Source organism: Leptinotarsa decemlineata, unplaced genomic scaffold (assembly GCF_025532065.1).
Source record: "Leptinotarsa decemlineata unplaced genomic scaffold, Ldec_3_MD MMD2_tig00000008_RagTag_RagTag, whole genome shotgun sequence".
In the NCBI taxonomy this organism is placed as follows: Eukaryota; Metazoa; Arthropoda; class Insecta; order Coleoptera; family Chrysomelidae; genus Leptinotarsa; species Leptinotarsa decemlineata.
Genome location: NW_027412537.1, coordinates 1031875 through 1054863, shown reverse-complemented (window position 1 = coordinate 1054863; position 22989 = coordinate 1031875). Strand labels below are relative to the sequence as shown.

General features: G+C 34.2%; 1 protein-coding gene across 2 annotated transcripts in view; it reads left to right on the top strand.

Annotated features, from left to right (window-relative positions):
- The window catches only part of ETHR (ecdysis triggering hormone receptor), a 275804-nt gene that overhangs the window by 176396 nt on the left and 76419 nt on the right, over positions 1-22989 (top strand). For both annotated transcript variants that reach the window (XM_074170826.1, XM_074170825.1), the window contains exon 3: positions 12683-12863. In XM_074170826.1, the coding sequence (XP_074026927.1) occupies positions 12683-12863 (181 nt within the window). The remainder of the gene's footprint in view (positions 1-12682; positions 12864-22989) is intronic.

Here is a 22989-nt window from a genome sequence, read left to right as displayed (position 1 = left end):
TGATCACAGAGGGTCAAACTGGATGATTACTCATGGTCATCCTTAAAAGAAACAATCTCAGGTGTACCGCAGGGAAGTATTTTAGGACCCTTGATGTTTTTAGTGTTTATTTTTGATTACCCCACTCTTTCATCACATTGTCAAGTACATCTATACGCAGATGATATACAGTTATATTTGTCTTCTCATAACACCGATACAGAAAGTTGCGTGGCCAATATAAACACAGATTTGCACAAAACATTCCTATACTCGAAGAATCATGGACTGAAAATCAATCCGAATAAAACGTTGGCCTCATGCATAGGGTCTCAAAGACAAATAGTAAAAACTCAGTGTAGCTTTAGGCTTACTCTCGAAAACGCACACATTGACTGGGTAGACAGTGCTAAAAATCTTTGCGTAACCATAGATAGCTCTTTGTCTTTCCATGAACATGTGACAAACATTTTCAAAGTATCATTCTTCAAACTCAAATCGTTATATAATTCAAGTATCAGGTATCAGAAGGAATGAAACTCAGGTTAGTTAAAACTCTTATCTACCCCCATATCGAGTATTGTTGTTCGGTGTATTACAAACAATTTTTTGCTGCAATATAACAAACAGAAGTTACAACGTATACAAAATGCTTGCATGCGATTCGTATGCTGTATACCATACACTATGCTGTATACCTTCACCCCATTTTTGTTAGAAATGAAGTAGCTGAATGTGAGGTTCAGAGTCCAATATTTGATAAAAATGTTTTTGTTCAAGTTGCTCCAAACTAAAACACATAGTTATTTATATAGTTTATCAAGCAGGCATTCTAACATACATATGATCAATTTGAGAATTAACTCATTCAACATACCTAGGCACCGTACTTCCAAATTTCAAGGGTGTTTTACTTATATAGTCCCTTTTTATCTGAATGAAATTTTACCCCTTTCAAATCATAATATTCATCAATTTAAGAAAGAAATAAAATCACAAATGCTCACTGCTCAGTGCTAATTTAAAAAATTTTAAATTCAATGTATGGTAGTGCAATGAAATTGTTAAATTGACCAATATGATGTTAAGAATATTAAGCGTTTTTAGCAACTATTTGATGTATTATTTTTCCTCTTCTTTATTATTGTCATGATAGTAAATGAGTTTGTTTATAATTATTTTCTTATATTCACTGTATAATTTTTGGGAGGGGTTGAAGATAGCCTTTGGCTAACCCTTTTCCTTTATGTATAAATGTAGTTTTATGCATAGTAAACGATATTATTATTATCATTATAAATTTTATCGTAGCCTGCAGTGTTTTTGTTTTTAATATCCATCATAATTTCAATTATTTCATTAATGTTGGTGTCATATACAGAGATAGGTTCTCATCCACGCCCAAATTTTCTAGATGTAGTAATGGATCATAAGGGCTAGTAATATTTTTACTCATAGTTTCTGCAATAAAGCAGAAAAAGTCATTTATAATATCAGGACTTAGAATAATGTTATAGTTTCGTTTTTTTTTTGAGTTTCTCAAGTCATTTTTAATTGACCAGGACTCTTCCATCTTATTGTGAGACTCACTGAGTCTATTGTTGAAAAATATTTCTTTTGCTCGCTTGATTGTCAATCTATAAATTCTACGGTAATTATTAAAGATCGTTTGTGAATTTCCGAATATAATGCATCGACTGCATATTAATGGAAAATACAATATAATTGGATAACGGAAATAAAAAGTAAGTGATAACCTGTAAGCGCGGCCATATTCGAAAATGAAAAGTTATTAGACATCATTGTCAAAGTTGAACCGTTGAACATGATCACTTTCTGTATCTTTCAAAATTGACACGCCTGGTTATTTTCAAATGAAGTTTTCGTATTGATTTGTCTCTCTTACTTATAAACAACATGATATCGTTTGTTTTCAGACCAATTATATGAGTATCATTGCAAAACATCATTCAACGACAAAATCATGTACAATCACCTAATTCCTATCCACACTGTTACTTTTTCAATGAATGTTTCCTTCATTCCATCGTTTTCACATCGTTTAGAGCTGTCATGAGTTCAAAGAACCTATCGAACGATTATTTCCCTTTGTATATGGCTGTTCTCAAGCATATAAAATTGTCACATTGCACTTTCTATAAAAAGCAGGGTTGAATAAAAATGGAAAAGCTCTCCATAGGGAAATACGTAGAAAGAAAAGGCGACAGGCGTGAAACAATTCTTATCTGATATATTTTTATATTTTCCTGTTGGATGTGGTCAGACTTTTCTTATTGTTATGTCTTTCCAAGGAATTCCGGTAGCAAATTGTTTTCGAATTATTGAACCAAAAATGATCAGCACCCGAAGACAATAACATGTTGCTTATACGATGGCATTGGAAACATGGAAAAAATTTTGAACACTTTCATGCAACACCGAAAAAACTTCTTTCAGTAAATGAAGTACAATATTCTTGATTTTGATGATAAAACACTCAATTTCATTTCAACCAATTTTGATTATACTGTACGAGGAATATACTGTACGTAGAAATACCATATATTATGATCCTTTCAAAAAACAAATGAATGTCCATTTCAAAAATCTTTTAAAATATGAATTTTAATTTTTCCTCATTTAGCCGTTAATAAACCTGATTTTAGTGATTCAATCGTTGTATTTATCATACGTCGATTTTACATTTTCCATGAACTTCATTATTTTATACATATTAGGTATATGACTGTTTTAAACTCTGTTATTTCGTTAATCAGTTGTCACCTCCATACGAACGACAAGTTGAGAAACTTGTGCGAGCTATGGACTAACGAGGTCTTACCTTTCAACGTGTAATTCCTAACACGTTTGCAGAATCATCCCAGCTTCAACCAGATAAATTCTCTCGAGAAAAATATCTGTATTATTACTGTTTCATAAACTTGCTTGCTGACGCTTTATTCCGGTAAAACTGAATTAATACTTGACGTTATTTTCACCATTTCTTAGCAGATATCATTTATTGGCATATATCTCTCAATATAAACGTTTATCATTGACACTTTACAAGTTTACTTTTTCTGTTATAAAATGCATTTAGTAAAAATGTGATATTTGGAACGAGACCTCTAGTAACTGAAGTTCCTGAACAGATACCTTTCAAACGTATATAGATAACTCATTCATATCATTATCACATATCATTACATCACGTATACTGTATGAATGAGACAAATAAGATTCATTCTCACAATGATTCATTATGAAAAAATATACAGTGTCACCATTAAAGTGCGCACCATATAGGAAACTTTTTTTCGAAAAGTTTCAATGAAGTTCAACTTCGGCACTTGTTTGTGCTTTAAATTTAACTTGAAATAATGCGGCCAACTGCGACCCACTGACGTTCAGTGTTTGTCAAATTCAACTTTTTTTTTTTAATTGAAAAAGAACATTTCTACATCGAATTTAACAAAAAGTTACTCGAAAAAGTTGTGTCTACGGCAATTTTATATCCATATGCCAAATTTTATGCAACTAGGATAAGGTTAACGTTTTGCTTATTTTTGACAGATATCCCATTTATTTAAAAAAACAAGTTGTTAAGTATTAATAAAATTACTAGAGTTGAAATTACATTAAAATTTCAATATTCAGTATTTACAGATTATTTGTAAACACTAACTAGGACGGAAAGGATGCTTAATCACGTTGAATAAAATTTTTAAGTAGGTCTTGACAAATAAAATGCATGCCATGGTAGTGTCAAGTTGTTGATTTACTTATAAAATTTTTAACAGTTATTGTTGTCTCTTCAGGAAAGAATAGAAATAGTTCTAATATGTGGTGAGAATACACCATACCGGCAAGTAGCTAACATTTTTAATGAACGGCATCCAGGAAAAAATTTTCAACATACTACTGTGGCAAGGATAATGTCGAAATTCAGAGAAACAGAATCCGTAGCAAATCGATTTAATAAAAAGCACACTCCAAGTAAATATGATGAGGAAGCCCAACTTAACATTTGTTTAAAAGTTATTGAACACGGGCAAACGAGCATAACCGATATTATAAAAAATACCGATTACAAGAGAGAAAGTGTAAGAAAAATATTATTAAAGAATGAATTTTGGCCTTACAAGCCAAAATTTATTAACAAATTGAAAGAACGAAATTTTGATGTCCGTTTGGGGTTTTCATTCTGGTTTCAAGGAGAGAGAGAAGAAAATGTAAAGTTTCCGTATAAAATTGTATGGACAGATGAGGCAACGTTCTCTTCAAATGGAACGGTAAGTTCTCAAAATTGCCGATGGTGGTGAGCCCAAGAAAATCCCAATTTCACAGTTGAATGTGGTGATCAGTATTCCTTTAAAACTAATGTATGGTGTGGGATACTTAACGACCAGATAATTGGGCCATTTTTCTTTAGGGAAAATTTATCATCCGTCGGTTATGTCAACTTTTTAAATAATGAGGTTAGTGAAGTTTTAGATAATATGCCTTCAAATATTAACTACGACCTATGGTATCAGCTTGATGGCGCACCAATACATCACACGGTTGCTATAAAACAGTCCCTCCAACAAATGTTCAGAGGCAAAGTTAATGGACGTAACTGGGAACATTATTGGCCACCTAGATCACCCGACTTGACGCCTTTAGACTTTTTCTTGTGGCGTTACCTGAAACAATATGTGTACCGAAGTAGACCATTTACTGACATACAACATATGGAAAATACCATTCGCGAGTGCTGTGCAAATATAAATCCCCGATTTATTAAATGTCAGTAGAAGGACCATAATTTGTATTGAACCTGGAGGACGACATACTGAAATGTAGGCTATAAGTGTTTGACAACCTCATTTAGAACAATAAGTAATTTTTCGTACCCATTTGTATTTTCTATAATATTATTGTTGTTGAAAATTTATAATAATAATAATAGTTCTATCGAAATTAGCCAAGTGCACCAGTCTTTGCACCAGTCATGTTGAAATTTTTATAGCAAATTTTTAATTTCTCTCTAAAAATGTCCGTATGAGTAAAAATGTATCAGAAAAGTTAAACTCCATGATGAGTTTGTTATGTATACATGAATTGATGACAATTTACCGAACTTGTTTTTTAAAATAAAGGGGATATTTGTCAAAAATAAGCAAAACGTTAAGTTTATCCTAGTTGCATAAAATTTGGCATATGGATATAAAATTGCCGTAGACACAACTTTTGCAAGTAACTTTTTGTTAAATTCGATCTAAAAATGCACGTTTTCAATTTTTTTCAAAAAAAAAGGTCAAATTTGACAAACACTGAACGTCAGTGGGTCGCAGTTGGCTGCATCATTTTAAGTTAAATTTGAAGCACAAACAAGTGCCGAAGTTAAACTTTATTGAAACTTTTCGAAAAAAAAGTTTCCCATATGGTACGCACTTTAATGGTTACACTGTATATACAAAATTGTTGTAAACCTCAAACCTGACCAGCAACATAACTTAACAGCTTCCAACAGTATGATTCACAGAATAATTAACATACCAATGTCCATTGAGAATTTCACTAAGGAATCAGATCTGATAAAACAAATTTCAGTAGATAACAAATTCAACCCGAATGTAATTCATCACATTAGTAATACAACATTTTTAAACAAGCTACGAACCTAGTATATCCTCACACAAAAACAATACTGGCACCTTCAAGATGAACAAAATGAACGAAATATCAGCATAGCATATAAGACTGTTAACTCCTTGAGTTGACATATAAAGAACCACAAGTCACAGATAGACAAGAATAACAGATCAGGTGTCTACAAACTAACTTGCGGATTTTGTCCAAAAGTATATGTAGGAAGGACTTCAAGAAATTCTGAAACGAGAATCTCAGAACATAATAGAAGTTATGAAATGAAGAATTTCACCTATTCATGTCACGCATACGATTTCAACACGATGTAAACCATTGTTGAAACCTTTTTTCATAATACCAAGTAATTTATTTACATTAAAAATTCACCTAATGTCCAAGAACTAGAGTGTAATTGGTTTACAATTGAATTTGAAACTTTCCATCGTAAATCATTTTCATTGAAAAATATTTTTTTTAAATTGGTGAGTATATCTGTTTAGCCCTTCAATGGCTAATGTTGAACTTTGAGACACCTTGTACACACAACAATCACCCTTTTTTACAATGTTTTCCATGAATCAAAACCATTGATCTACAGTACATCGTCAATAAATAATCATTCAATAGTTGAACAACGCAGAAATATTAGCCTCCAAACTGATGATTGACTTGGCGATATTCGTATATTGGTCTAGTTCCTTTTCACGAAAAACGAATAGGAACATTTAAAATAAAATCACTTGTTTTCTATCAAGTTGACGGAGAATAACTCTTCTACGAACCAATTTTATAGAGTGATATTTCATCTGTACCTTGTATTATGAGTTTGTTTGATTTATGCATTGCACAAAGTCATAATTTGTAAAATTAATGAACGCTGACTATGCAGGCAAGCAGAGCGTGAACGTTAAACAGCCATGTCAATTGCAGTGAATCGAAGTTGGAATCGTGTTCTCAAACAACCAATATTAAATTTACAATGGTAAAATGCTGGAGCATACTATGATTCCAGCAGTTTAACAGACAGAAAAGCTTTTATCGATTTTCCATCATAACGTCAACTATGTTTATTTTTAGCATTTGAATGCATCCAACTACTCTTACCTTCTCTCATAATACTAGAAAGAAATTGAAATTGTCTTTGTTAAGTAAGTGCTGACGATTTTTGAATTCCATATTTCTGATTGGGTGGATTTTTATATCCGATGAAACCGAAAGGACTCTGATAATATTCAACGAAAGTCATTATTTGAGGAGGAAAATCAGTTTTTCATCGACCTTGTTTTAGGTATTTGTTACCTTCCACAATATGAAAAATATAAAAACTATAATGGAAAACTCTATATAAGTGTAGAAGTGTGAAAAGTTACTTCGTAAAATCAAAGTATTTTTCAGAAAGTAAAATGTTTTATTTATCAGTAACTTGTCGTATTTAACAATTTTGCCTATCAAAAAAATTGCTAAGAAATAATGAACCTCACTCTAAGAGACGTAAGCTAAGAAGACGTAAGCTGAAGAGAATTGTATTTCGAACAGCTCCTTAGAAATGGACCGTACTTGGCTACCCATCTTGAAGAAAAAAAATCCATACTCGATTACGGATGTATATTGTACGGATCGGCCGCAGATTCGATTATGTTACTAATAGACCGAGTGCAAGCAAACGCTATAAACATTTGTCTTGGCGCCAACTCCAGCTATACTTGTAGAAGCTCAGGAACGTCCTCTCCTCCTACGCAGACCTTTTCTGTTCTGCAAGAAATTAGTCAACATCAAATTATGCAGTAATATCTCAATGGGGGCCATTCACAGTTTATCAATTGAAAATCTCGTTAATCAGTACTGGAACCATAAAAATAATCCTCCTTTAGCTGAAGCCTTCGCCACAATATCAGAGAGGATAAATGACATCAACTCTCGGAACATGTTTGAGTTTCAGCTGGAATTTCCTACAAACGGTCAGATTCCCTAAGTTCTCAGTGAATTCTCAACTCAATCAAGCTCTAACAAAATCGATACTGGGAACAATTGAATTTCCCAACACAATATACTGAGTCTAAAAGTGATCATGGCACTGGAAGTGCATTCTATATACAAAACAAAAATATTATTTCTCAATTCCACCTTCCCAATAAAACTTTGATTTACACAGCAGATGCTTATGCTATACTTCAAGCTCTTTTGTGGGTTAATCATAATGGTGAACCTAGTTCAGTCATTTTATCGGATTGTAAATCTGCCTTCTTTTCATCACTAACTACAAAAGACATATCAATGAAAATTCATTCATTTTTTAAATTATAAAAATCTGATCACTTCTTCAGTAACGAAATTGACATTGTTTTCATTTGGATCGAACGTCACTCGGGTATTGCCGGAAATAAAAACGTAGATATGGCAGTGAAAGAAGCCACATCTCTAGAATTGATAACTGATATCAGCTCCCCGCAAGATATAATCTCAGACGTTAGATATGAAATACGACTAAATTTGGGGAGACTCAGGAAATAATTCTCATCTAAATCAGAGATTCATTATTCAGTAATCCACCCCACTATCCCAAAAAGTATTACCCACATAGACAACTTCAACTTTCAAAGATTTTCGGCCACTACCATCACACGAATGAACAATTTTTTCTTTAGTGGATATAAATCACATCTCATTGACTTGTCCCAACTTCGAACCGTACTGGCCGGATTCTTTAAATAATTTATTTTCTTCAAATGTTTCGTTTCCAACCAATATAACAGTCCTTTTAGCTAAACTCAATGAGAAAATATACAACATAATTCTAACATTCATAATTAAATCTAAAATATAAATATGAAACATTGTAACTCGATTTATTTGTAAATTTCTGTGGCAAAATATACTCAGGTTTGATGCCAGGGGGGTAGCGTTGGTGAAAAAAACGAATAAGTTTTTATCAGTGTCCAGTGTCTCTGAATCATTAGACGGAAATATTTTTTAGCTATATTTATGTGTTATGAGTGTCAAAAACATCGATCATAGAAGAAAAATTATTGTCCTCGTTGAAATTACGTCGAATCAAACTGGTCTTCAATATTTCTTACAATTTCAAATAATGGTAAGCATTTGAAGTCAGTATCATCAAAAGTAAATTCGTCACCACAAACCTGCAGATAGTTATTCATAACTATCAACTTCACTTTGATGTGCTATTTCATATAGAATTCAATAGGTGTTACTTCAACCTTTGCAATGAAATTATTTGTGAACACATTTGTCGAACTTCGAATACAAAGGTTGGTTGGTTGGTTAACTGTAATAATATTACTACCATATTCTCTTAACTGAGAATCTACTTGGATTGAGAACAAAATTTTCAATCAGTAAGACAATTCATACATTTTATGTAGTTCCGCGAAAAAAATCTCATGGAATTAGAGAAGTATCCGTAGAGTGGATCTGTATCTGTAGAGTAGGGAGGGTGATTGTAGGCCCACATCCTCCCGAAGAGTTGTCCTCTTAGGTCATCGTCCATCCTGTCCTTACCAGGAAGGTCTCTGGGAGACATCTCCTTTATATCGGCAGGTATAGGCCAACACTCGCCGAACACACACTCTCTAATTTACGATAACTCCGGACATTCGCATTGGACATGCCTGACAGTTTCATCTTCCTGTTCACACATCCTGCAAAGAGGTGTGTCCACTAGCCCCATATTGTGGAGGTGTTTCTTCAGTTGACAGTGGCCAGTCAGAAGTCCTACTGTTAAGCCAGATATTTCTTCGGCGCCAGCTTCCCAGGGTCGCCCAGGGTGAATTTGGCAAGATTTCATCCTTTGATTTCATCCCAACTCTTTTGGGATTGAGCACGGGTGTGACGGGTTCCGCAATTGTCGAAGTCATCAGGCCGTAGGTGCCACTGGGTCCCAAAATTCTCAGTCCAGCCGCTTTCTTGGCTGAAGAGTCGGCAATGCGATTACCTTTACTCCTGTCGTACCCTTTAACCCACCTCAGGATAATGTTATTATCTACCGAGGCTTTCCGTAGAGTGAATTTTATCATTTCTAACAAATTGTACAATAAGTCAGTATCAACAACACAATCTAAGAAGAATGAAAAACATAAAATCTGAAGAATTCTGATTCAATCGCGTTTTTACCACAAGGTCCTATACTTGGACCAATGTATGCCAATAACATGTCATTGATAAATTATGCTAGATGTTAAGAATAATAAGTTGAACTCTTACTTTTTGATCCTCAAAAATGAAAATATCAATATTATTAGATCGGTATAAATCTTAAAATCAAAATATGAAATCATTTTAAAAACGTGAAATTTCATGAATTCAACTTGAACAAACTCTTGAATTCAAAGCTTCTTCAGCAATTTTATTTTTTTATATTTGATCAATTCCGATGATAATTCAATATTATGTGAAAGTTAAACGATTGTCAAGATATGGCATTTGCTTCTAGAAAAATCCTTTGCTGTTCTTAGATGTTTCAGTTGCTTCTTCATGGATTTCCTTATATATTGCAGGGAAGCCCAACGTATATTCCTATAAGAATCGTTAAGAGATTTCGATATTCTGACTTTTTCTGGGTTCTTCATTTTTGAAATTCACCTACATATTTCCAAGAACACAAATGAAGTCAACACTAATGAAGGTTTTTTCAAAAGTGACTTCCTAACTTCGACATCTTGTAGAAGCTACATCTGTCGAATAAGTTATTATTTATTCAGTCAATTTTGCCATATCACCATGGACAGATATGGCATTCAACAACACGTGCAAGTAATAAAATTGTTTTATCTGTTCGGACAACGTACCGCGCGCTTCGACAATTTTACGGTCGCCATAATCGCAATATGGTGAATGTCTACTGGTCTAGTAAACTATCGAGCAACACCCGTGTCGACAAAACGTAAGATCTGCCGAAAACATCGAAAACAAAATCCAATCGATCCAGGAAATAAAGTTAAACGACCGTAGAAAATGTGTGTTCGCTGAATGGAGTAGTTGGTCGAAAAATCTTTCAGCGATGAGGTCCATCTCTGGATGAATGGGTACGTGAACAAACAAAATTGTGAAATTTAGGACGATGCCAATTCACATCTCATCCAAGAGCGTTGAATGCATCCCGAAAAAGTTACTGTTTGGTGTGGATTTTGGGCTACTGGCATCATTAGTTCATATTTCTTTGGGAGTAAAGTTGGCCACGTCATCGCTGTCAAAGGCAAGCACTATAGGTCGATGATTACCAACCTTCTTTCGGCCTGAATTGGATATTCCGGACACCAAAGACATGTGGTTTCAACAGGACGGTGCTACGTAACACACAATTCATACAACATTGGATATTCTGCATGAGCGATTTGAGGGCATTGTCATCTCACGTGGAGGTGATGTGAACTTGCCACCGAGAGTGTACGATTTGACCCCGTTAGACTTCTTCTTGTGGAGTTTTCTCAAGTCGCAGGTGTATGCAAATGAGCTACAAACCACAGCGGTCCTCAAAGCTAACATTGCCCATGTCATCGGTCAAATTCAGCCTGATTTATGGCTTCCATGTTCCGTCGTCTCAGATCTATAGGTAATTCACCAAGTTACTTGAGAGCAATTTGATTCGAAAGATCACAAAATGTTACATTTTTAACAAAAAATTTGTTATTTTGCCATGAAATTTTCAGGTCGAGTCGTATTCATAAGGAGTATTTCCTGAAATATTCTCAAATATTCTCAGCTGGGTGCATCGATAGAAGAGCAAAATAACAATTCTCAAATCTGAATAAAAAGAATATTCAACACGAACGTTTGTTTCAATGTACAATTATGAAAGACTCAATGTGAACAGAGTACGAGAATGACTGAGCTGAACTTCAAGAATAGAATTTCATTGTTAAAAATCTGTCTATCGCAGAGCCGGTATTCGAGTCATCAATTTCACTTGACGCGTCTAGATGCATCAACTGTACGTCGCGTATTCTTTCAAAATTGGCACTATTAAGAATGATGTTTCGACTCGAATGAGAAATGTTTCATCATACCAATAAATTTCGATTGAGATATTGAAATTTTGAATATCATACATGAGTTGTTGGTATTCAAGCTCTAGTTTGAATTGAAGGATTATTGTCTCATTTCCTTGAGATAATGTATATCAGTGATATGTGGAAATTCGTTTTTTATTTTGATTTTTTGGATTTGTTCATTGTATTGGTGAGTTTTGATTGTACATATCTATTTGAGTTGTCACAGTAGAGTTAGGGTCTAGTGTCTTTCATAATCATATCAAATTGAACCGGTGAATTTTTGTAGGAGCATTTACGTAAAGTTTCAATATTTAGTCACAATCATGTTTGAATCTTTGATTCTATTATTTCAATTTGATTAGGACAGTGAGAGTGATAGAAAATTGTGAGGATAATGCATCACTAGGACCTAAGAGTCACGTATGTTTCAAGAATACTGACACCTAGAAGATATTTTCATGGCTGTCAGTTTTATTGCTGTTGGTAAAGAGCGTTTTATCGTTGTAACGGTGTTTTGACAGTTCAACATTCAGTTTTTTCATAATTTTATCAGTTTGAAGGAAATAATCTGAAAGATATCTGAATTATTCATTATAACTTCAGTAAACAGTTTTACCAAAACGCAACACGTGTTTCGCCTCACAATGGCTTTACTCTTTCAAACAAGAACTGAAAACCTTCCTCCCGAATGAAATCTACTATCCCGCCTAATGAGTTTCTTGTTTCATGAAACTGTAAGTATGGATAACATAATCGATATTGCAATACTATTGACTATGATGTCTATATAAATATTACGATTATTTTGTTTCATTTCGATGTGAAATATTTTTGAAAAATCTTATATTTGTTGTGTGACCATTCCTACGCAAATTTGTTTTCAATCAGAACATTGACAATCCTGAAAAGATACAGAAAAAAGCTTTTAGAATCTCCTATAAATATTATGTAAATCATTTGTTATTATCGTTATGATCTTAACAATAAGAACAAGCATCCTTATCCTTCAAGTTGAGGTCTTTTTTTCGGAAAGAAAAATAATGATGATTTATTTGTTTCAGGTAAAGCAGTACCCTTCGTAGAACTGACAGTAGCCCATGCATCAGTGTTGACCATACTTGCCATAAGCTTTGAGCGCTACTACGCGATTTGCAAGCCCCTGAAAGCTGGTTATATATGTACTAAAGCGCGAGCATCACTCATCTGCCTCTTGGCGTGGTTTATCGCTGCTGTATTTACGAGGTAAGTCGGATTGTTCCCGATTTCTATGGTGGCGCTTTGAAGATGCTCTTAGCCTAGCACTCGGCATGGCATGTGCATGGAGGTTAATGGTGCGCTGCTTTAGTTTATGTGTGTTTTAAAAGCAAGAAGATAGTTTAAGATATTACTCGAAGTTGGGACGGCTTTGTGAAACTAGAATAATGTGGAATATGTTTGAGAATAATGACTTATTAAACGGAAATTTTACATCAGTTTGAGTGAAAATTAGTTAGAGGCGAGTAAAAATGAGTATTATCTGTGAACGGTTGGGATTGATCATCAACGTACATGGCGGCAAGGAAACGAAAACAACATTTCGTCACCATTTTCACTATCGTAACTGATGAATCAGGAATGGAGTCGTATTTTGGGTAAATAATTTATTTGTTTTTGGAAAAGAAAGTTTGTGGCTTTCTACTACTCCATCTTGATACAAAAAACAAGGATGAGGGAATCTTCCAAGGAAAAGAAGGAAGTAATCAATTTTAAAATAAGTAACTCTATACATGGATGTGTAGATCATGCAAAGAAGTAACTTTCAGACACAAACTAAAAGAAAGTCCTCCTGAAACAGCTACTTTCATATAAACATTGAATTACACGAAAGAAAAAATTCTTTCGAAACAAATACTTCTATACAAACACTGAATTATACAGAAGATACTTTTCTCTACTCAGTTTGTATTTCAAACATTAGTTGTGGAATAAAAATCAGATATCATTCACATGAGTTCTACTTTATAGTGAGTTATACTCACTGGTATACACCGATGTTTCGCCTTAAGACACAAGGCTCTTCAGTACCAAACTGGATAACATTATAGAAAATACACACAGTTCATTCATGAATTACGATTTTTAATGTCACGGAACAAGCTTGATCTGCTTATGTCATCGATGACATCGTAATGTCATTCATTCACCTATTTGATTCAATCCCAGCCAAGAGGAATCTTATTTGAATTGAAGGGGTTACAATTAAAAAAAAGTAACCCCTTCAATTCAATTTATTTGTAAATTGCAAAGCGTTTTCTATTTTTACATCATCATCAGTGCGATACCTGCAAGTAAGTAATAGTCGTGAAATTTGTTTGAGTTGAACTTTAAATTCTTTTGTGAATCACTTACTCGTCAAACCTTAGTACAACACTACTTTGAGTAGATGTGAACATGAACATTACAATAAATACCCTTTTGGGTTTAACTTATTTATATTTTGTTTGAAAATTAAAAATTATTTCCAGCGTGCTCAATGACGAGAATGAGTAGGAAAAGGAAGTGAAAATTTGACATAGACATAAGATCATCATTAATTATAGAACATATTCAGTTTGACAAATGACATATGTAATAGGGTTAGGTTAGGTCCAAAGTGAGTGAGTCTATTATATCCCCCACCGTAACCCGCAAGGGTTTACTGTGGCTCACACCAATTCACACTCGACCAAATGAACCTAGCTTCTCAACGAAGCCGATTAGTGTGTATGGTGAGTGGTCTTTCAGGTCAGATGGTAAGAGTACGGCTCTGCCGAACTCTAAAAACCTGATTCGTTCCCCAGCGGGGCAGGTACAAAGTATATGTTCTACTGTTTCATCATAAATGTGGCAGTCGGAAAGTCAAGGTGAAAGATTCCCACCTTGATATCCGCGAAAACCTTCCCATACAAGGGTTTTTGCACGTCAGCTACACCTGACGATGCCTTAGATCCAACCGTACAGGGCTTTTTTGCCTCTAATTTTAGTGAGCACAAACACTTGCTAACCTGCTCATGGGGAGTTTGTTCCTCCACTCGAGACAGATTCTGTGTACGCCGCACAAGAATTTGGTGCAAGGTGGTTTCATAAGGTAACCCTCTCTTGAGGAGACGACTCAGTCGTTTTCTGGCTGCACCATCAACCCTTTTTTCAAGTTTCAGTTATTGGATCAGGAGTTGGAGAGTTGAGAAGCTATCGCTCCTGATCTAAATTTACAGGAAGGTCAGTTGGAGTCGTAAGTTCGACATCCATCTCATCTGTAGACTCAGCGTCAGAAAGAATTTTTAAGTTTATTCTGTCCATACAAGTCCCACGAGTAGCTAGGAAACGAAGGTAGAGCCCCGCATTAATGTGACAAGGCGATGCTACGACGAGAGGGAGCCCGGTATCTCGAAGGTTCCGTAGAGACAGCTGATAGGCTCAGTGTCATCCATCCTCTCGACACGGATACACACACCTTAGGATTGAGCCATCGTTGGGATGTCATTCAGTTAGGGAATAACAGAACCGCAAGTGATTCTGTCATTCCCGTATCCAACGGGGCTGCGTGGAAGCAGGCATCCGATGGCTGGTTTGCTCAACCCACTCACACTAAGCTAATGCACTCGCCAAAAACAACATGCACAGTGGTTCAAGCATTGAAAGATGAACAAGAATAACCAACCCGCCGACATATGTAGTAACCACAATACGTAAAAATTCTCCAAAGTGAGCAAAGAACTTTTCAATTGGGATTTTGAAAAATGTTGATTTTCAATTGGTTAATTCAGTCGTCTATGTAAAGAAATATATATGATCTATTCAATTGTACTTGTGTATTCAAACAAAGGAGATTGTTATATAATTCTTCGTCCATTTGTAAATCTTCTAGAAAATCCAACCTATTGAGATAAAAAAAAAATTAGTAAGTTGGATTTTCTAGAAGATTTACAAATAGACGAAGAATTACATAATAATCCCCTTTGTTTGAATACAAGAGTATAATTGAATAGATCATTCATTCCTCTACATAGACGACTGAATTAACTAATTGAAAATCAACATTTCTCAAAATCCCAATTGAATACTTCTTTGTTCACCTTGGGGAATTTTTACGTACTGTGGTTACTACATATGTCATTTGTCAAACTAAATATGTTCTATATATGTCTATGTCAAATTTTCACTTCCTTTTCCTGCTTGTACTCGTTATTGAGCACGCTGGAAATAATTTTATAATTTTGAAACAAAATATCAATATGTTGAACCCAAAAGGGTATTTATTGTAATGTTCATGTTCACGTCTACTCAGAGAAGTGTTGTACTAAGGTTTCGTACTTTGATTTTACAGGATCTTCTTCTTCGAGTAAGTAATTCAAAAACGAATTCAAAGTTCAATTTCAAACAAATTTCACGACTATTACTTACTTGCAGGTATCGCACTGATGATGGCGTAAAAGCCGAAACCGCTTTGCAATTTACAGATAAATTATTTACAGTAAATTTTACCCCACTCCTGATTCCAAGCACAAATGGTAATCACCTGAAAATTCTTAAATGACATTCGAGGCTATTTTGCAGCTCACTTCGTCCAATGGTTTCATAAAAAAATGCATATTAACATTAGAACTTATTTGAGTGCTTACTTGAAACCTTCTTGATCACAACCTGCAGAAGACCATTTTTTCATACAAATATTCTAATGACATTGTTGTATTGTTGTATTCTGTTGATTTTTATCGAAGTATTCATACAAAAGGTCAAAGGGTGAAAAATCTGATGATCGTGTAGGCCATTCGTGCTGCTTCTTCTCCCAATTCAGTGGCATAGAGTATATTAGACTCCTGTCAAAGCATCAATATTGTTGATCCACAATAATATTACACACGATTCTGAATTGTGAAAAGAGGTAACTTTAAATTATATTTAACTGTCACCATATTTCCCACCCTTTGATTTTTTCTACAGTGGATAGCTGAAAAATGAAATATAATCAGCATCTCTATAGAATTTGCATTAAAAACATTTTCGATGGGTTTCATGGAGAACGGTGGCTATCAATTTAAACATTCAATCAACTCAATAGAAAGTGAGCGGTTTCAGAAATTGAAATTTTCAGATGATTTTCTACAAGACTATTTCGCGAAATTTCCAAATTCATAGACAATTTCAAGGGCTTTCAAATGACATCTTATCTGACCCACCCGCTATTTGAAAATTTTAGGGTGACTGTAGTGGAAGTTGCGGTGTGATTAATTTCAGATAATACGTATCGCAATCATGAGCCCTCGTGACGGATTTATTTGAAAATCTCTTTAACCAGAGCTGAAAAAGCATCGCAAAAATGAAATATTTGTTTAACTTACCTGTCCTCAACAAGAACAATTCTCAGCGAGAAGTAGGAATGATGGCTCTCCATAAGAAGACACCATCTATTACGATTTGTTATATCTCTATCTCACCTTCGATAAGTAGAGGCTCTGTTGATTGCAATAAATGATGTATCCACAGAGACATTGTTTGACGACGTTATATTCTCACAATTTGTTGTGCCAAAACTCCCAAAAACTCGAAAGAACTTTTTCAAAGCATCAACTGCATAGAACAAGAGTGTAAATTATTTCCAAAGATATACCGAATTGACAACCTGATAATAAATTCAACAGGAATCGAAGTACATTATTCTTAGACCATTTTCAATCCACGTCGCATTATATTTACCTGCAAACCAGGGTGCAGATATTTATTGTAATAGTATCCTTCGAACTCTGTCGAGATACTACAGCCTGATTTTTTATTCAGTGATATATTGCCATTTTGGTATATTTTGGATAACACTATACAACTCAGTCATGACCTCCGACAGAGAACGCAGGAAAATAACATATCAAACGAATTCACTTGCAAATCCAGCTGTAGAAAAATAACGCTCTAATATTTCCTGAAGGATGAACTTGATAAGAAAATGATAATGAAATAAATCGAAATGAAGCAACCTGCAGTTGTTTTCTATAAATGTTTCTTCGGAAATTTATATATTCTTCAGATAAATGATCTAGTGAAGTATATACTTGTAACTTAAATATCTACGATTGTTCTGAGATGCTTGAATTGCATATATATATATATATATATATATATATATATATATATATATATATATATATATATATATGATGGAATTGGCGAATACTTGATGAAAATACATAACTGACGTATTCAAAAAACACAGTTTTACAAAAACGCAACACGTGGTTCGCCATACTATGGCTTCTTCGGGCATGTCTTCACATTCCATGCCATGAAGACATGCCCGAAGCAGCTATTGTATGGCGAAGCACGTGTTGTGTTTTTGTAAAACCATTTAGTGGAAATTTCACAATAAAGTGTTTTTTGAATATGCATGAATTACATCACCATTATATCCATCAAAACCAATTTTAACGTTGATACCATGGTTATTACGTAAATATCTGATGAACTATTGTTATACTGAATAATTATAGGAAAAAGTTTTCAAAGGAAAGCAACGAAAAACTGAATTTTTATATGAATATCATGCATATGGTTTCAACAATTTGAATAATGAATGTCCCCGCTACAAAAAGTTTCTGATGTCAAAAACTAAATTAAAGCATACATTTGAAAAATATGAAAATCGGAGCTGTTTTTACATATCCGTTGACTCCTCTAGTAATCACAATATGAAATTTGTAGGAATATTATTGCTTCATAAAGATTGATTGACTTGATGAAATGAATGCCTCTATATGTAAGAAATACTGTAAGATGAAATATATAAAAACTCTGAAATGAATAAAAAGTATGAAATCATTATGCTGATTGATGAGTATGCTCCCCATAACGGATTCAAAAATCATTTTATCGTGAGATTTTTTCTAAACAGTTTTACGAAAACGAAAAACGTGTTTCGCCATACAATGGTTTCTTCATGCATACGAAAATCTCACAATGAACTGTTTTTTGAATACGTTAGTCATGGATTTTCATCAAGTATCGCTCCACATAACGATTCAAAAGGCAGATTTTTTATAAAGCAAAATCAAAGTCGTGTTGTTCTAATCATATCGTCTCACCTAGTATAAATTTTGCCCAATCTTTGTATCTTGACGAGTAACACAACTTTCAAGTTTTGTTTTATTCCGAATGATGTCTTGCATTAGACGTTCATCTTGAAAGAAGTTCTGAACACAATATAATAATATGTATTTATTTTAGTCACTACTTCATTTTTTTCTTTTGACTTATAAACGAAATTTCGAATAGGTAAAAGCAAATAAGCCCTTCGAAAATATACTGACTCTGATACTGTTCCTCTGGAAAGAAGCATGTTTAGAACGAATTTCATTGGATAATTTACTACACAAAATTTAACGAACAGTCAAGTGGAAGACACGTAACTCCGTTTTTAAATGAATGCATAGAGGCGGCACATAAATTGAAATATTTTACGTTTTGCGGTACATCATTCGGAAATTCTTATTCTTTCCCTGAGAATCTCTCATTATTATTCGTTGGTAGTCTACGAGATTTATCTATCTATATTTCACGTAAACTTCACTGAACTTCGTCTAGTGGCAAATGCAGCCACATATTTCCCGTCATAAAATTCCATGGAGCCTTTTCGTCTTCTGTTTATAAGTTGAAAACTGAAATTGCATAGCTCGGAAAGTCGTTTGAGCCAGAAAATTATGTCACTCCCCGACATAAATATCAACGATTCAACATGAAACATCAATTTGAAACTGAAGTTTTTTCGGAGTTGAACAGAGTTGCTCATAAGATTGAAATATCTGTTGAATCTCAAATAGATGATGAAAATTGAAAAAAATACGGTACTGCAGATGAATGTTTTCAAACTGGTTCCTAGTCTTTAGCCTACTCGCCATTATATGCTCTAATCAGACACGTCTCTTTGAAGGTTGTTCAAATGTTTCATGAGAAATTTCAGAAGTTTGGACTTTTATTATCTAATAATGATTTGAAATTCCTGAAAGAATAAAAAAATTAAAATAAATATTTGAAAATATCAATTATATTAAGCAAAACACTCTGAAATGAAATCACAACCAAATAAAATACAAATAAGAATTGAAAATTGAATAATAAAAAAATTTAAAGTAAAAGATTTCAAACTAAGTTACTTCACGACAGCAGCCAAAGACGATTATGGATACTAACAATCGAAACGTCATAAAGACTTGGAACTTTTTAATTTTTATTCCTCATTGTTCAAATTTCAATTATTGCTTGTATTTTATTTTATTGTAATTTCATTTCAGTGTTTTTTTGCTCAATATAATTGTTATTCTCAGATATTAATTTTTTTTTATTCTTTCAGGGATTTCAAATCAGTTTAAATCATATTAGACAATGAAAGTCCGAAATAATGAAATTCAGACACATCTCTGTTATAATTTATTTGACTTTTCTACATTTCTTCATTCGAAATAATATCAAAGGATCGTGACAAATTAATTCGTGAGTTTTTCTCGATGGGTTTTGGAAAGTGTCACTGTTTATCTCACGGTACAGGGGAATTTTTCACAACAATTCATCATAAACTTAAAAGGATGATAAACAATATGAATTTCATGTACAAAAAAAGTATCAACAGATACCATAAGGAATGGATCTTCAGAGCAGTACATATGATTATAGTTGTTATACCGAATATATTTGACACAAAATGGTTTCACGCCATGACATTTCCCAAACTGATGTCATATATACGGACTTCTAAAGGCGTTTGACAGACTTGATCATGAATTACTGCTATCGAAATTGTACAGGTACGGCTTTCCTCTAACCCTGATCCAACTTTTTAAATCATACTTCAATGACATTAGTCAGTGTGGTATATTCAATGGTTTCAAGTCCGTGGGAAATGCAACTACCTCGGGTTTTCCACAAGGAAGCAACCTAGGTCCACTTCTCTTTAACGCCTTCATTAACGACACAATTGAGGTCATTGACATCAACTGTTTGATATACGCGGATGATCTCAAACTATATTGTGAGTGACATCAAGGACTGTCTTCAACTCTCCCTCAATCTGAAACGTGTTGAGCAATGGTGTTTTCACAATAATCTTTCTTTAAACGCGAGTAAATGTAATGTGATGACGAACACACTGAAAAATCGTCCATTTTCATATCGATATTTATTAAACGATTTTCCACTTCAACAGCCTCTCAAATTCACCGATCTAGGTGTTACCTTCGACACAAAACTTTCCTTCGTACCACACATTGAAGCCATTATGTCTGCTGCAAACAGAATGTATGGATTTATTGCACGAATATCCATCTACATCAAAAACCTTATACTATGCTTCCGTCAGAATATGCAGCCATAATCTGGAATCCATCCCATCAGTGGTATACAGAGAAAGTTGAATCAGTACAACATCGTTTCCTAAAACTTCTCTTTTATAGATCAGACAATATCCATCCACCAATTGGATTTCCCCATGATGTATTGTTAGCTAGACATGCTATGAATAGCTAGAGTTGCCGTCGTGATTGTCACTCCACAATTTTTCTTTTAAAACTGATTAATAATTTAATTTTCGACCCACATATTCTGCAAAAATTTAATTTCAATGTACCTAGACCAACCTCTAGAACACGTACAAATATTCTGAAACGTTCACCTCTGCAGAACATGTGTGTCAAATGCAATTCTGCAAATTGTCAACTCGACATTTTTTACTGTTTCATCTCGGAGACTAGGTCTTTGTACTTCAGCTAATTCTATGTGTATTGTTTTTATCTTATAAATTATTATAATTGTATTGTATTCTGATTTGACTTATATCCCTGTTCTGCAGTTGGGTATAACCTATAGAACAGTGTATAAATAAATAAATAAATAAATATCTGTTATTCAAGACCTTATCTACGATGTGTATGGCACTAATTTGAAGTAGCTACCTTTTCAGTCATACATTCTTCAGTGGGGATCATCAGGGATCTTTTTTGGAATGATCTACTTTTCATCAAAATTTTCATACGCTCACCATATAGAATTTGCTGATAGAAATGGTTATGCTAGAAGGAAATTTGAAAAATGAGAAAATATCACAAAAACTGAATTCCAACGGATACTTGTAGCAGTATTTTCTTCGTGAGTATCGGGTGTATAACACAGTCTTCATAATGAAAAATAGATAGTCATTTTGGACAAATTTCTCTTTCAGTTTGTATTTTTAACAAACTTTTGTACATCTACTGACCATCGGATAACTTTCTTAATAAAACCCATCCTGAATACCTGTTATATCGAGTTTTAAGTTGTTCTGTTTCAGCTAAACTTGTGTGTGTTGTGGATTATTGAGGTCTCACTTTCTAAGGTTTGATTTTTTGCAGGTTGACGAAATTATAATATTTATTTTACTCTCCCATTCAGTAATATAATGTTGGCTTATTTTTGACAATAAATTCACTCTAAATAACCCTGATCTCAATAATTACTTTCAAGAATGATTTCGATCACCTAATTTCCATAAACTGATCAGTTGCTGGAGAATTAATTAATCTATGAAATTGAGCCGAAATCTCATTTCGATATCCTGATTTCCGTCGGTCACGTTGAGAATAGCCCCTCGAGGAGTTACCGACCCGATTACATGCAAATCTAATTGATGAAGACGAAAGTTTTCTTTTCATCTAATCTCGACATGAGAGACACGAGACACCCACCTAAATTAGCTCATATATCCAAAGGATCGACTCTGAGATTTATGAGAGTTACACAGCACTTTTCCAATCAAGGACCTGATTCTTGACACCCTATTTTCTTTTGCGGATCTTCTCGCGTTGATAGAAAGTTGAAGTTCTTAGAACTCATTTCTAATGAAACCTCATTTTTAACAAAGTGTGTGTGAGACTTTTTATTATTTTGAAAAACCGCCACGGCTTCTTTAGGTGGAGGGTATCCGAAACATCAGGCTGAATTTGACCGATGGCATGAGTTGTTTTGGCTTTGAGGGCCGCTGTGGTTGGTGGCTTATTCGCATGCAACTGCGACAAAACCCCACAAGAATAAGTCTAACGGGATCAAGTCGCACGATCTTGGCGGCCAATTCACAACACCTCCACGTGAGATGACCATGCCCTCAAATCGCTAGTGCAGAATATCCAATGTGGCATGAGCTGTATAGCACAAAGCGCCGTCCTGTTAAAATCACATATCGTTGGTGTCTAGGTTATCCAATTCAGGTCAAAAAGAGTTGGTAATCATCGACCTATAGTGCTCGCCGCTGACAATGATGGCCTGGCCAATGTTGTTCCCAAAGGAATGAAGACCGATGACGCCACCAGCCCAAAATTTACTCCAATATATACTCCAG